Source organism: Gavia stellata, chromosome 4 (genome assembly GCF_030936135.1).
Source record: "Gavia stellata isolate bGavSte3 chromosome 4, bGavSte3.hap2, whole genome shotgun sequence".
In the NCBI taxonomy this organism is placed as follows: Eukaryota; Metazoa; Chordata; class Aves; order Gaviiformes; family Gaviidae; genus Gavia; species Gavia stellata.
Window position 1 is genome coordinate 82,267,459 of NC_082597.1, and position 16,080 is coordinate 82,283,538.

At 40.5% G+C, this 16,080-nt stretch overlaps 1 protein-coding gene across 1 annotated transcript in view; it reads left to right on the plus strand.

Moving 5' to 3' along the window:
• The window catches only part of VWF (von Willebrand factor), a 146,291-nt gene that overhangs the window by 59,778 nt on the left and 70,433 nt on the right, over nucleotides 1-16,080 (plus strand). The window contains exons 20-28 of the mRNA XM_059816886.1: nucleotides 1,273-1,411; nucleotides 3,109-3,243; nucleotides 6,382-6,528; nucleotides 7,190-7,330; nucleotides 8,936-9,055; nucleotides 9,405-9,561; nucleotides 10,124-10,282; nucleotides 11,496-11,631; nucleotides 14,063-15,405. Coding sequence (XP_059672869.1) covers nucleotides 1,273-1,411; nucleotides 3,109-3,243; nucleotides 6,382-6,528; nucleotides 7,190-7,330; nucleotides 8,936-9,055; nucleotides 9,405-9,561; nucleotides 10,124-10,282; nucleotides 11,496-11,631; nucleotides 14,063-15,405 — 2,477 coding nt within the window. The remainder of the gene's footprint in view (nucleotides 1-1,272; nucleotides 1,412-3,108; nucleotides 3,244-6,381; nucleotides 6,529-7,189; nucleotides 7,331-8,935; nucleotides 9,056-9,404; nucleotides 9,562-10,123; nucleotides 10,283-11,495; nucleotides 11,632-14,062; nucleotides 15,406-16,080) is intronic.

Genomic DNA, 16,080 nt, shown 5'->3' on the forward strand with positions numbered 1-16,080 from the left:
TCGACCACCACAGGAGACCACAGGGGACAGTATCACAGCATAGGACATTCCTCAGAGGGTGTATGTATATATGTACCTATGTGCAGGAAAAGAAGTATTTCTATCCATAGCGTGTCCTTGTCAGACTGTGAGGTAATGTCTCCAATTGCTAGGTCAGATAAACTATCATGAATAATGAATTTAATTTAAGAAAAGAGACACCTCTTTGGAGAAGGGTGGTATTATTCTCAAGTATATAATCTGAACAAAAGCCACTGGGCAAACTGAATTACAGTCCTGGTTACTTGGTCCCAGAATTTGATCACTAGAGTAAACGCATGTCCTTTGGGCATCAGTTGGATATGAGATTTACTACTATCTTGGCTTTCAATGAGGGATGGTGCTGAAAATAAAACCAGGGTTGCTGATACTATACTTCATATTTAACCTGTAATCACAGAATCACTAAGGTTGGAAAAGACCTGTAAGATCATCAAGTCCAACAATCAACTAACACCACCATGCCCATTAAACCACGTCCAACAATGCCTCGTCCACACGTTCCTTGAACACCTAATGGTCCTTAGAGGGTAATCAAACTGTTTTTCTAAAAGGTTACTCAGAGCAGAGCAGGATATCCAAAATAAAATACTAATAGTATTAGGAAATATTCTAGCAGGCTCTGTCCAGGCCTCTTTTTATAAGGAAGTTCAAAAAGCACATACTCCTACATGCAGCTTGTAAGAAAAAGGGCAACACGTTCCTTATTCACTTAACATGTTAATGATCTATTTGGATTTATGCACCCAATGCTAACATATGCTAATTTATGTTAATGAGTGAGATTGTCCTCTGGTGCCACGGTAGCGTAACATAGTTACGGAATTCTATCTGGAGAAGGATTTCCAGCAGCCCAGGCATGGAGCGCTCTGAGAGTACCTTCTCAGGGCCAAACACAGAGGTGATCTGCTGGGGATGGACAGCAGCACGGAAAACTGCAGAGGCTCCTCACAGAGCTGTCGTTGATGCCTGGATTGAGACATGCAGGGGAACAATGCTCCTGTTTGGTCTGCAGTAGGTTGCTCCCTGACCTAAGCCCAGGAAAAAGAGCAGAACAAGGCAAAACAGCAGCTTATCACCACTTGTGTGTCTTCTGGAGAGTTCTTGGAACATAATCTCCTGGAGGCAGAAACTTTTGCTCTTTCATTTTGCCTAAAGGACCTTGCATTCTCTTGCTTATTATATACAATGGAAATCACGGTAACTGTCACTGACTTGTTTTCTCTGTTACAGTGTGTGCCGTGGTCGAAAGTGGGAATGCACCAAAAATACGTGTGATGGCACCTGCACTGTTATTGGTACAGCTCATTATTTGACATTTGATGGATTGAAATACAAGTTTCCAGGAAACTGTCAATATGTATTAGTTCAGGTAAGAACATGCTGAAGCTGTCTGATAATATATAAGGTGTTTTACACCAGGAGCGAAGTCAAACGTTTGGATAAATCACAGTAAAGTATTCTTAATTACTAAGCCAGATGTATGGTAGAGGAGAGCAGAGCTTATTAATGATTTCAAAGACGTCTTGAGAACTCTGAAGATTGCATTGTGTGCTATAGAAATGAGTTAGGTTGTCATCCGTCTAGCTGGCAGTCATAAAACATGTCAGCAGCATGGTATGGAGAGGAGTTGTCTGAATCTCATCTCTTATAAGGAATTGTAGATACCCATGAATCAATCTTTCCTCATTCCCCACTAGCCTTTTTATCCTGTAGCGATGGCTTACTGTCTGACTGACTAAGGCAAGAAGTGCTCAGTGAACCTTCTCTAAACATGTCCATATGCAGACTCTGCCCGTTCACTTCGGCAAAGTCACTGTTCTGTTCCATGCACTGACCTATTTGGAGTACATTGACAATACTCATTTTCTTCACTGCAAAGAGGAGAGGTACATAAAGGCATGGCACGCTAACATCACCCTACGATTTGTGGGAGCAGCCAGAAATTTAAGGAGTTAAATAAGATTTAATTTCAGATTGTGATTCTGGGATTCTGTGAAGATTAAGGCGCATCTACAGATGCAAATCGTTGTGTATTTGAAAACGTGTGTGCAAAAGAAGAAGGATTTCTTTGAAAATTCAGTCTAAGCTAGATGGATCCACTTCTAATTGATAACAACAGTCTTCTGCAGTTACAAAGCGTCGTGTTTTTTCCCCTCAGACCCTTTTCATGAGGCACATTCCTCCTTGCAGTTCTCCCTGGGCAGGAAAGTGTGATCAACCTGTCTCTAGCTAGGTCTTTGAAATAAGCTCCCACCTTGATGCCAGCTAGATTACCTTAGAAGAACAGTTGCTCTGACACTAGTGAGAGCTCTGTGTAAATGTTGTATGGGCAGTAATAGCATACAGTACTACAAAACTTCTTAAAATGAAAATGAGATCAGTTTTCCTCAGATGACAAACACAGCGAACTATAGACAGGGTCTTTTTCTTAAAAGGTGTATACTGAAAAAAACCAAAAAACCCTAAAAAGCCTGATAGCAATGAGTCGTCATATAAATGTAGTACTAAGTCTCCACATATCTCAGAAATACTTGACTTAAAATTACATTAAATGACTTAATTGCTTCCCAAGAAATAGGTTGATGTTATTGTAATTATTATTCATGTATGGGTGGGAAAACATGGCTCAAAACTGTGCAGCAAGTTTCTTTCTAGCCCTTCTTTATAACCTAACCTTCTAGGTTTATATTTTTATTTATCGTTAAAGCTGCAGAGTCCTGTTTTCACTGTTAAATCAATTAATATATGTGTATTAAGGTGTACACTGTGACTGTTGTACATCTTTAAAATAACACAGATACCGTAATAGCATGGATCCTCCCTGCAAAATATGCACGTGTGCATGTCACTGGCAGAATGACCCTCATTCTTTAAGGGGTGGACGACATGAATATCAATATGAAACACAAAATAAATTAATATAGGAACAGTTAGCATGCCAACATATATCTTACTGGCCACAGAGTACACAGGGTATTATCTGAGGCTTACTTTTTCTCCATAGATCTGTATGTGTTTTTCAAATGCTCTACATTAATGACTCATTCATTTATTTTCATCTGATAGGATTTCTGCAAGGATGACTCTGGGACATTCCGGATACTAATTTCAAATGAAGGTTGTGGCTTCACTGGAGAAAAGTGCACCAAAAGGGTTATCATTCTGTACGAAAGTGGGGAAATAGAGTTGTTTAATGGAAACGTACGTATGCTTCTGTTCTATTCCGTTGCCTTTTTTGGGGAAAAGAATTTCAGGTTGTTTAGGAAGATGAGGCATGAATTGACCTCATGCTCAGTGGTTCTTGAAAATTAGATCATAAAATGAACAGATTAACAGGATTATAGTTATCCATTTTGCTCCCAGAGGTATAATGCCATCTTGGTATTTCTGCTTGATGCCAATAAATTAATCTCAGATAAGAATGCTGTTCAATGCAAGCTTGTAAGAGGAATAGGTTTTCTAAACATGGGAGGTCTAAGTCTATTTCAAGCAAGGTTAAGTGCAAGGAAGAGCTAAGAAGTGACTGTCCCATGACTAGTAAGACTTCAGACCTAATTGAGCCATCTGAAGGACTGAGCACACAGGAAAAAAAGAAGTCATGGCTGAAACAAGTTGAATACTGCAGAGGCAAATATCACTACCCTTTCCCCTGTTAAATTGTCAGAAGAAAAATCCAGATGACTGGATTCTTCTTCTTCTTTTTTTCACCCCTTTCCTACCAACAAACACTGAAGAATTGACCAAGAATCACTTCCACCTCCCATGTCCCTCCACGGCAGAAAACAAGCTTTCCAAAGGGCAGAGTTCAGCTTTTCCCGTGGGCACTGGGACAATTAAGACCGTCTGTCTGCTCAAAGATTACAGAGCTACAGTGGGTTATAGCATTTCAGTTGGTCAGTTTTTTCAGAAGTACTGTGCTCTGAACTGGCATCTGGACCAGAGATTTGCAAAAATGTTCCCAGTGAAACATGAAACCACTCTACATTTGCCTTGTTTTGGGTTAACAGACAAAAGCTGAACCAGGTTTTGCACAGCCTGCAAATTGCCTGCAAGTTGCTGCACGCTCCTGATGTTCGACAGGAACACGTAAAACATGGCCATTATTAATAGTGTCCGTGCAGTGCATCTTGACAGCATACGATCTGTGTAGGCTTTTGGTTGCTGGAGGAATGAACATAGGACATATTGGTTGCCCAACCAATTCTTTATTTCTACCGCTGAAGAATCCCCATCCCCTACCTGGGCGAGGGTGAATAGTAGTGCTGGGATCAGCCCGTAGAGCCAGGCTTTGGCTGAAAGCTGGTTTGGGAGACAGGTTTTCAGAAGAGCTGTGATTCTGTTTGGACACCTAAATAAGAGCCAGAAAAGACAGGAGGTGATGAAGCATCCAGCAACTACAGCAATAGCGGGTGTTTGGTTCCTGAGAGAGTGTGCCCTTGCAGGGACTAGGTCTGTATCACAAGACTGTCTGCATGACCTTGGCTGAATTTTTAGCTGTCTTTCTACTGAGTTCAAGGCTCAGTGTAATATCTAGAGAAGGTTTTGTTAGAAATAACAGCAACCAAAGGAGGGATTAAGGAAAAACAACTGATATGAAGACTCTTGGGTGAATTCTCACCCAGTGATAACTTCCTATACTCTTTTTCTACAACAATCCTTAGAAGCAAGCAGGAGACTCAAGGCTTTTTTACTGTTAAAATGTTTCCTGGCAGCATTGTTTTGAGATGGTATTGTTTTGAGAGCAGCTTCTAGTTTTAAGTAAACATGGGCTTAATTGCAGTGTCTGCATGTTACAGTTCTGGCTCACATTAAAAAAAAAAATAAATTGTGAAATAATTTTTGCTCTTCTGAAACAATTAAATCTGCCAGTTTGCAAGGTCAAAAGTTTATGACTTCATGCTTGGGCAAAAAGCCTCCATAAACATAGAAATTCTGTAATTTAGGTCAACCTCTCAGCTCAATTTTGTCCTCCTCTGTTTTTTGCCTTAGTTTGGAACTACAGAGACTACTGTAGATATTTAGAAGATAAGTGACCAAGTGTGACTAGACTGTATAGTAATATATTGGGTATAGAAGACGACGAAAAAGCTTCCAGTTCCCAAAATAGTCTATCTTTTAACGTATTCTTCCCCTAAAGACGTTGAAAGTCCTCTTTAAGAGGTCCTTGGAGGATGTATTCTCTGGGGATAAAGTTTCTGGTAATACCCCAGAGATGAAGAGAATTGAATTACAGTGCTGAGCTTTTACTGAATTGAGCAAGAAGGAATAGTGGGATAAAGAAGTATTTTGCCCTCAAACTACGGAGCGGATGAATGATTTGTGGGCTCCTCTTTCTCTCTTGCTTTAATCGCTATTTGTACGGATTGAAAGTTTTCATCTGCCTCTTTCACAATTAAGCAGTTTTCAGTTAATGCATTAGTGGTGCTTAAAGTAACAGCCATGCCAGACCTTTCTCTCCAAATGTGGTTAATAATCTTATTAGCGTTCCCATTGAAAGGGGATTACGGTGTGAAAGAAGGCATTTTAAATTAATCTCTGAAGTTCTTAGTAGCTGGAGGCGGTGAATTTACAGCCATATGGAACGAAAAAGAGGCACACAGGGGAAGTGAAAGTGATGGAAAAAATGAAGAGACACAGAAAGGGATCTCTCAGGATTTTTCCTGTTTGTTGTAGCTGGTTGGGAAGAAAGTCCTTCCCGACTTCAGAATCGGGCTCGGGTGCTTCAGAGGCCACCAATGCGTGTGGTTCTCCCAATTCACATTACACTTAAACCTAGCTTGTCCTTTTGTTGCTACCTGCCTCAGGAGCACAGAATTGTTAGTTTCCTAAAAAGATGAAATAAAAATAAAACGTAATTATTCAGTGAGCCATTAACTGACTACTTAACTGATCATTAATTGTGAATACCCTGTCCTCTTTATCAGCCCTGCTTCTGTGTAGCAGTCATTGCTTCATGTGTCAGCGTTCGTGGTGAGTGTACGTTATATCCCGGGAGCATATGGGACATTGCCTCATTCAAAATTATAGGAAAGTGATTGAAATACTGTACTTGTATCCCAATTTGCTGTTCAGAAGCGTTGTTTCTAAGGCAGTAATTTATCCCCAGTACTTTTTCAGTGTAGAGACAAGCCTGTAATCAGTCCCTTACCTGTACCTTGCTTACAGTTTTGCAAGTGCTCCAGAGCGTCTGTATAGTGTATGGGAACTATCTGTTCACTGGAGAACAGCATGTTTGAAAAATGCTGTTAATCTATGAGCACGTGTCCCACTGGGAAAGTGACCTATGTGAAATAGTAATTAGAGACATGGTTGATAGCACAACATGCTTTTTTTGTTCAGGTAAACATCAAGGTACCTCCTAAGGATGACAATGATTTAGAAGTCATGAAGTCGGGCCGTTATTACATCATTTTACTGGGCAAAAACATCAGTGTGACCTGGGATCTGGCCATGGGAGTCTCAGTTATCTTAAAAGGCAATTTCAAAGTAAGTTTTTTTTGCTTTACTACTTATTCTTACTAAAGAATGCATTTACCCTGTCTCTGGGGAATGGCATTTTTTTTATGCAGACATGCTGATAGATTTCCATGGAGTATTAGGCACGTGCTTGAAAATGAAGGGATATTTTTTTTTTATAATGCCTTAAGGGTTGCTTGCTTTCTCGGTAGTTCAACCGTAAGGGGTAAATTCTGGGTTGTTGGAAGATGAGCTATGACAGAAAGGATGAGTGCTGTGGTGCCTCGGAATAACTAAGCCTTGACTGATTTCTTCTGTGTCCAAGAAGAGCAATATAAGGAGCCAGATTTACTAGTGATGGCAATAGGACAGCCATCTCCAGAAGTAAAATGGGATTGTAGGGATATACTGCAAATAGAGCCAACAGGAACCACTGATCAGAGTTGTCATCCTGCTTCCTGGAGTCCTTGGAGACAGACTGGTCCTCCTTTCAGCAAAGCAGAATGGGAATAGGAGCTAAACTTTCTCTGTGAGAGACTATGTCTGTTTTAGTGAACTTGGCAAGGCCAGGGATAATTCAGTTTTTAAGCCTCGTGCCGTTAAAGCACTAGGCTAACAAGACTTCTTAACAAAACCCTAAGCCAGTCTACAGATGTAAAATTTATGTATTTTGTGTTTCTTTCCCTGCAAGGATCAAGTGTGTGGTCTGTGTGGAAATTTTGATGGAATCCAAAACAATGATTTGACCAGCAGCAATGAACATCTTGAAGTAGATCCAGTTGACTTTGGGAATTCCTGGAAAGTTAATCCATACTGTGCTGATGTTGAAAAGGTGATTGCGAATGAACTGTGAAAAGTAATTAATAGGGGTTACAGTATCACTCAAGAGCAGGCAAAGAGGTTTGAAAGAATAAAAATAAATAGAAATTAACTCCTTCCTCCATATCTTTGCCAAATAATGTTATTTCTTGAAATCTGATAAAAGATCAATTAACTTATTTAAGGCCTCTGCGCTGCCTGGCTTTAGATGAATGTTAAAATAGCTGATCTGTAAGGTAGAGGCTGTTCATAGAGTTTGCCAGCCCAGATGCTTGAAATGCAGGTATAACTGGAAATCTCATTTTAAAGTTTAATCTAAAAAAAAACAGCTGTAATTTTCAGACAGGGGGGAGTTCAGTTAAAAATTTTGTATTTCCCTGTTCAAACTTCTATCTCCCAAATCTTAGTCTGTCCATTTATGAACAACTGAATGCAGAGATTAATTTCTTTCTATATGTTTCTCGATCTTTTTTAAAGAGCATTCAGTTATTATTTTTAGATTGGAGAGGCTTGAACAGAAAAAGCAAGATACAGGAGGGGATGTAAGACCTTATTGCCATGCTATCACTGCTTCTGAATATTGAGAACGTTACCTGCTATCTGAAAGTGTTATCTATGTCCTGGTGCCGGAGATTAGGTGATTTCATGGGGTTCTAGTTATGCTACACGTAAGAGTATACTTCCTCTTTTCCAAATACAGAGTTTTGAAAGAATGAAATTGAATAATAAATTTGTCTCGACCTGACAAATAATTATGGCCAAAAGTATTTCCAAATCAAAAAGTGAGAGGAAACAACTTGAAGACAACTTGTTTTGACATTTGTAAAATGAAGCACTTCATTCTGATGATGCTTTTAAGGCTGAAAACTTTCCCTTGAAAATTTGTCTAAATTTTCAGAGAGAGAAGGGGAAAAAAGGCATTTTTTAGATCTTTCCTTAAGATTTAAACAATCAGAAAACAAAATGAAGCATTTATTTTTGATCACACGAAATCTTTTGGGTTAGTTTGATAAATTATGTGCAAGTGTGACATAGCCACAGTATTACCTTGCTGAATGTCACTTTTTAGAGATGACTTGATTGGAGCACCGAAGAAGTTGCAATAACGAGGAGTGAGACCACAGGGTATCACTAAGAAGGAGCAGCTTCAGTGTAATAGGCACAGGACGGAGCCTGCAGATAGTCTCCGTGATAAATGTCGTGTCAATAGTAGTGCTCCTTGTTCTTAGGTAAATGAAATGGGAACGGGGGAGACTACTGAGCAGTGGCCATGGGTATTGCCCGCTGAAGACTGATCATATTTGCGAGTCTTGTGGGCCTTCTGTAGAGCTGCGAGTGATCGTTCTTCAGGGTGGGTGTTTGGTACAGCTTGACTTTCTGTCATCAAAATATCTATGTTAAAACTGCAGTGTGCAAGTAAGAGCTGGAGAAAATGTAGGAGGTGACCTGCTCTTCTCTGCGTTCTGTCATGGCAGGATTTGTCCTGACAATTTCATAATAAATAAAATAATAAATAAAAAATGGCTAGTGCTAGTGAGTCTCGTACTTCAATCTGAAGAGTCCTGAGGTCCTGAAGGCAAGGCTAATGCAATGTGTGCTTGTCTCTTACAATATTAAGCCCAACCAGGAACAGACCTTGATGTCCCCACTTTGTAATGGAAACGTAGTGAAGCAGGTGATGGTAGAAACGTCATGCAGCATTTTGTCTGGGGATCTCTTTGAAGAATGCAAAAAACTTGTGAGTATTGTGTTGTGTGTTTTACATTCTTCACTTCTGCATGATCTGTGCGGACGCTGATTACAGCTGAGGGGAAAAGTATGGTTGTGCTGATAGCACACAGGACTTGGAGGAGGCTGACTAACGGGCATTCTCACCTCTGACCCTGTCCTGTAGCTGATGCTTCATGGGAAAATGCAGGATACCCCTAGTAAAAGCTATAGAATAACTTCTGCTTGAAGATCTGACTAATTTATGTGGCATCTCAACTCTTGGTGAATGGAGCAGGCAAACCATCTGAAGGTTAAATGTGTCTAGAAGAAGGAGATGAGGGGAATCAGGGACTGTACCCTGTATTTTTCTTTTGTAGGTGAATCCTGAGCCCTACATAGACATATGCATGTATGACACTTGTGCTTGTGAATCTATCGGGGACTGTGCTTGCTTCTGTGATGCTATAGCAGCCTATGCACATGTCTGTGCACAAAAAGGTGTTGCTGTCCACTGGAGATCACCAGCTCTGTGCCGTAAGTATAGGGTAGATGAGGAAGAATTGGGTGAAAAGGTTCAAGCTTTTAATCAGTGAGCTGTTGGTTCAGGTGGACTGTTCTTATACAGCTCTGTTCCCACTGATGTCCGGAGAAGTTCACTTTAATGGGACTGGGCTAGCAGCTCACGGTGACATTTCCTTTCCCTTTTCTATTTATGTTCGGAGCCATACCTGGAAAAACCATTCCCTCAATAAGGGGATATAATAGTCCACGGTACAACAAATGTAGGGAAAGAGATGGTTTCTGTACATTGTCCTTTTTTAATTAAAGTTTAAAGATAATTTTTTGCAATTGTTTTTCTCAAAACCAAATATCTCTGATCTAGAGCAAGTATTTCATTATGTGAAAAAAAATAAATTCAGCACAAAGAACTGGCCTGCCTTGGATGTGGTAAAAACCCCAATATTTAAAGATGTAAATATTTCTTTTTTTATGCCTATGTGGTCCACTTTGTACCAAGTTTGGTGTCATAGTTCTGAGAGGCACGGTGAATACACTCTGGTTTGATTTTGTTGCCTCCAATTCTTTCCTTCTGTAGCACAAAGCTGTGAGGACCTGAATAAACAAGAATTAGATTATCAATGTGAATGGCGATATAATAGCTGTGGACCTGCGTGTCCTGTAACGTGCCAGCACCCACAGCCTTTGGAGTGCCCTTTGCAGTGTGTGGAAGGATGCCATGTACACTGTCCTGCAGGTAATTCCATCTTTCGCTTTAAGCAGGTTACTTACCTTTTTCTGTTCTGCTCCTGGTACTTGTAGGTATTGCTGCAGAGTTGTCTTTTCCTCCCCTAAGTGTTCCTACTGCATGAAAAGAGGTCTTATAGTCCAGAAAAAATCGCAGATTGGTAAGGCTGGATATTGCAAAAGACTTAGATGCAGCAGTTAATTTCTTCACGGGCTTACTGATGTGTTTTCACCACAATTTCTTCCTGCATAAGGAGGAAGGTGGTTAGGCATCCTGGTTTGAGTTTGTGAAATGAGCAGAGTGTGTGGAGGGCGTGAAGTGGTGCCTAGAAGAGGAGAGTGAAATACTGCCAGCGAGGACGAGAGAGGATGGGAACGGGGTGATAAGAAAGGAAGACAGGAGGATTAGGGGCTGTGTAGCAACAGAGGTTGTTAACTATCTGGGTAAAGTAGGGTATGAATTTGTGCAGGACACTCATAAAATGCTCTCCTTCAGAGCAACTGCTGCAGTGGGGGAAACCCATTGCCTTGACCTGCTTCCTACCTCCAAGGCTCTGGTGCTCCTGAGAGTGCCCAGCAGGCATTCCCCTGTGAGCCTGAGTTTTCGGCTCAACTGTTCCCATCAGCTATCTCTTAGAAAGGGGAAAGGATGAAATATGGGAAATATGGGGAGGGGAGAACAAAGACAGAAAGGGAAGGTGTGAAAGATGAGGAAGACCCAAAAGGAGAGTGAAGACTCATTTGAATAAATAGCTCCTAAGAGCAGAGCAAGAAGACATGAACGCAAAGAAAGTAGGTATTTTAAGATGAAAAATAGCTATTCTGGGTCCTGATATTTCTGATCAGAATGAGGTAGGGGATACTGGGAGATATCAATAATATACATGTAAAAAGGAAAATGCCGTTTTCTCCTGTCATCTTCAGTGTTTTGTTCTAAAGATATATTCACCTTCTGTATGATACTGGCTGTTGCATGTTATACGTTGGGCTAAGCACTTCCAATATCTAAATAAAAGTGGTTATGAAGGAAGGAAATACTTCTCAGTGTCAAACTGGCAGTGACCATAACACAGGCAGAGTATTCAGAAGTTTCTGAGCTCAGTTCAGAAGCCTTGTCTCTTTTTTTTTTTTTTTTTTTTTTTTTGTAGCAGGGTAAATGCAATGATTAGTATTGCAATTCATGAAAACTGACATCTTTATACTACTGTGCTATTTTGAAACAGGGAAAATACTTGATGAACTCTCCCTGGATTGTGTCAGTCCAGAAGACTGTCCCATGTGTGCAGTTGGAGATGTGAAGGTCTCACATGGAAGGAGAATAGTTTTGAACAGAGATGATCCACAGCACTGTCAATCTTGGTATGATGGATTTATGCAGTGAAATAGCATGCCCGTTGAGTAGGATGAAGGGAGAGAGATGAAGCACATCTGCATGAATAAGTTTTTGGACTTAACTTTTAAATATGCCACTGAAGGTGAAGCTTGGAAACTATCTTTTGTGTCACTATCCCTTCACATACAATGTGAAACTGAAGTTTTTCAGTGATGGTTGGGATTATAGGATGTCAGTTGAATTTAAACAAGTGAAATTAATAAATTCCTTTCAAAAAAGTCCTTTTCCCGTGTGTAGGTGGCCACGCTGGCTTCAGATGTTCCCCTTCTTTTTGTGTAAGGTGTGATTCAACATAGATGATGAAATTAATGGAAGGGTACACAGTGCTGTGCACCATGCACGATTAGGGCCTTCAGTTGCAATGCAGCAGAGAGTGATTTTCATTCTGTATACTGCCCAGTGGCATATTACGCCATGGCCTGTAGTATCTGAAAGTTTGGCATTGTCTGGATGTCTAGACCCTTGATGGATACTTCACTAGTCACTTATAACACTGTGAATAAAAGAGAGTTTTCCGTCTTGTAATTTGATCATATTTGATAGAAACTGAGTTGTAAAACTGCAGCAGCTATTAGCCCAGATTAACACCTTAGCTCCAAATGCTCTGAACCTCACAGAAGCTCTGAATGGGTATGAAGTTTGAATTCCTGGCCTCTTGCCGGGGCTAGCGTATATCTGTGCTATAAACCCAAGGCATGAAACTGTTAAGCCGATCAATTAAATATATATTTTTTTAACAGTATACATGAAGAGCCTTGAATTCCATCAAAAGGTCAAAAAAGAGTCTTCATAAACGAGTCTCTGTTCCCTAATTTTTGTAATCCTTAATAATAATTTATCTTAAACGTTGATACACTTGCCGCTGCTCACGAAAGATTTCAGAACATTAGGAAAACTTACCTCACTAGGGAAACATCCTTTTGCATAGCTGTCACCTAATTTAGATGCCTACACCATCTGTACAAACAATAGAAAATACTGCACAAAAATGAATTTTATAGCAAATATCCAAAGGAAATTGGAAACTAGAAGAGGCTCGTTCATATTAGGATTAAAATAATAAATCTTCTGTTGCTATATGTTAATGCCAAAAGTAGCTGTGCATTCTTCAATTAGGAAGACACTAAAAGCAGCTTGAAAAGAACGTAGCGCTGGGAGAACTTAAACTAAGGTGCCACGTGTAAAGTGAAGTCTTTTCCTGAAAAATGGCACCCTCTTCCAGTATTGACTTGTTTAGTTTGTACATCCTGGGTTTTCTCTGGCAGTGAAAACAAGCATTTTTTGGTCCTTCCTCTTTCATAAACTTTTCCTATTCTGTTTCTTGGACTGTCCGGTAAGACAAGGAAAATATATTGGCTGAGCCTGTACCACCCTGTGCGTGAGTACAGTCATGTTCTTTGCTCTGATAAATAAAGTCAAGAGCATCATACAACCAGGAATTAGTAGGGCAGAAGTGTTGAAGCTTTGCTAGAGACAGGAGATGAATTATAAACAAATTCCTAAAAGGCGGAGGGTGACAGAGGTGAAGAATCTCCTGGGAGCATGGAAGGATGTATAGTGGAAAAGGCAGAGATGGGGGAAAAAGAAAAACGGGACTGAGATGGAAAGGGGAAGAGAAAAATGCACTAGTGCAGTTGAGCGAAAATGTCAAGGGAAGACAAATAGGACTGAAAAGAGAAAATACAGGTATAGGTGAAATACATCATTTGATATGAGAAAAGGGACTGAAGTGGAGAACATGGTAAATAAGATAAAGATAACAAAGGAGGCATAAAAAAAAAAAAAATGGAGGACAAACATGTGCCAAAGCTGTAATCAAAACAAAATGAAGTCAGGAAATAGAAAAGTAATGTGCTTTAGAGGCAGAAAAAAGGCTGTTGTTTTCACTGAGGTTAAAACCTAGGTAAACCTAGCCTCCTCACAGAGTCTGCTAAGTGTACCAGAGCTAAAAGCATCTTTCCTATGCTGGGATTTTACTTTGTGTTAGCTGCCTCCAGTTTGCCTCATGTTTTATTTCCTTATGAAGCAAACCAGATCTGCCAGTTCAGTCCACCAGTGGCTTGTAGGTAGCTGTATTGCTGAAGCTCAGTGGGTTTCTAGACAGTTTCCAGGCACAGATTTTACACATTCTGCCAAAGGCTGTTATAAGGAGAGTTTCCTCTGACAAAAACATCATAGTTTCATACGTTTCCTGGATCTAAACAACCAGGCATTGAACATATAGGATTTAGCTGTATGATACCTTGTGGGGAAATGGGGAGAAGAAAATATCACTCACATCGTGTTTTGTTTTTGAGATATTTAACTGTTTCTATATGGACATTCTTTTATTATATGCGGGTGATGTGTTGTTATAAGCGTTATTTTTTTATGGTTAAATTTTGGTGATTTTTGTAGCGTGTGCGAAGGGAAGAACTTAACCTGCGTAGTGTGTGAACCGGTGGAGGAGACCCTAACGCCAACAACGCCTGCTCCAGAGGAGGACATTGAACTACCACCCAGTGAATACTCATGCAGCAAGATGATGGACTTGGCCTTCCTAATGGATGGCTCCAATAAACTGTCAGAGGAGGACTTTCAACAGCTGAAGACTTTCATAACCGGCATGATGAAGAAACTCCACATCTCCCAGAAGAAAATCCGAGTGTCAATTCTGGTGTATAGGGCTGGGCCCACAATCTATCTTGGCCTTAAAGATATCAAAACACAGTCCCAGATGAGAAAAATTGTCCAAAACATAAAATACACAGGTGATGAAGTAGCATCTGCCGCTGAAGTCCTTAAATACACTGTGTTTCACGTATTTGGAAAAGCAGAAAGGACCAATGCTGCCAGAATTGCAGTGCTATTTATAGCAAGCAAGTCTCCAGGAAAACTCCGCAGTATCCTCACAGCTTTGAAGAATAAAAAAATCACAGTAATACCTGTGGGGATTGGACCATATGTCAGTGTGGAGCAAATCAGGTTCATTGAAAAGCAGTCACCAGATAATAGAGCCTTCCTAATGAACAACGTGTTAGAGCTAATGGATAATAGGGATCTCCTCATTGATCATCTGTGTGATCTTGGACCTGAAGAAAGTTCTGTGTTACAAGCTACGTCCACTCCAACAATATCCAGTGTCTTATTTCCCCCTTGGAGTCTCACACCACCACCACCACACTTTTCAGAGAAGCCCACCCACAAAAGGCTGGACATTGCTTTTATTGTGGAAGGATCTGACAATGTAGGGGAGGAAAATTTCAATATCGTCAAGAAGTTCCTAGAGAGGGTGGTCACAGAAATGAATATAGGACAGGAAGATATTCATGTTACGGTCATGCAGTATGCAGAGACTGTCACTCTGGAGTATTCCTTTAGGGAAATACAGTCAAAGGAAAGTATTATTGAGAAGGTGAGGAGCATACCCTACCAAGGAGGGAAGGCTACCAACACTGGGAATGCCCTCGATTATATTTCCAAACACACATTTACGTCAGTGAATGGGGGCAGGCAAGATGTTCCTCACTTGGTATATATGGTGTCATCCAGCCCTTCCACTGATGTAATCACACGACCTCCCGGGAGCATAAATGTTATTCCCATAGGCATAACCCCCAATGCAAATATCCAAGAGCTCAGAAAGATCAGTCAGCCTAATAACCCAATAATCTTGCATAGTTATAGCACACTTATTGAAGAAGCACTTGAATTAGTGCTGCAGTCGTGCTGTTCTCGTAAACTTTGGACAGAAATTCCAGGTAAAGTTGGACGTATTTTCTGTATAATTTCCTCTTTCCTCTCTCCTGTCTCCTCCATTTCTCCCTCACGTCACTGAAATTTGAAGAGTGTTCCCATAATCTCATCAACAATCTTGTTGTCTAAATGCCAAGGAAGGACCATTTATCTTCACTGGAGCCTAAGGGTGCTGCCCCAGTTCAGCAGCACCGAGCCCAGACCTGCAGCCAGCCTTCTGTAGGCTCTGAAGTCCTTGGCTCCATTTGGCAGTAAAGTACAGTAGCTTTTAGATAGGGTGGAGGGTGGCAGAAGAAAAAAGTTATTCTCATCTGCCTGCCTCAAGCAAGTTAAAATTATACTTCTTCTTTCTTCAAGAGACATCACTGTTTTTTGTGGTGGTTTTTTTTTGGGGGGTGGTGGTGGTGGTGGTGTTATTTTGTGGGGTTGGTTTGTTTGCTGTTGTTGTTGGTTTTTTTTTTTTTTTTGCTCTTGTTTTTGTTTTAGTCCCCTGAGAGTAAAATAGCATTAGTAGAAAAGCAGGAATGGAAATACCCATGTATCCCACTGTCTATAAATCTCAAGGTTTTCATTAAAGGGGCATCACTTATTGTTTCAGCTGGTCATTATCCTGCTTTGTTTTCCCAAAATGCAGGTATCTCTGCCCTTTCTGCTCCTACCAATAGATTAACAGATGCTAC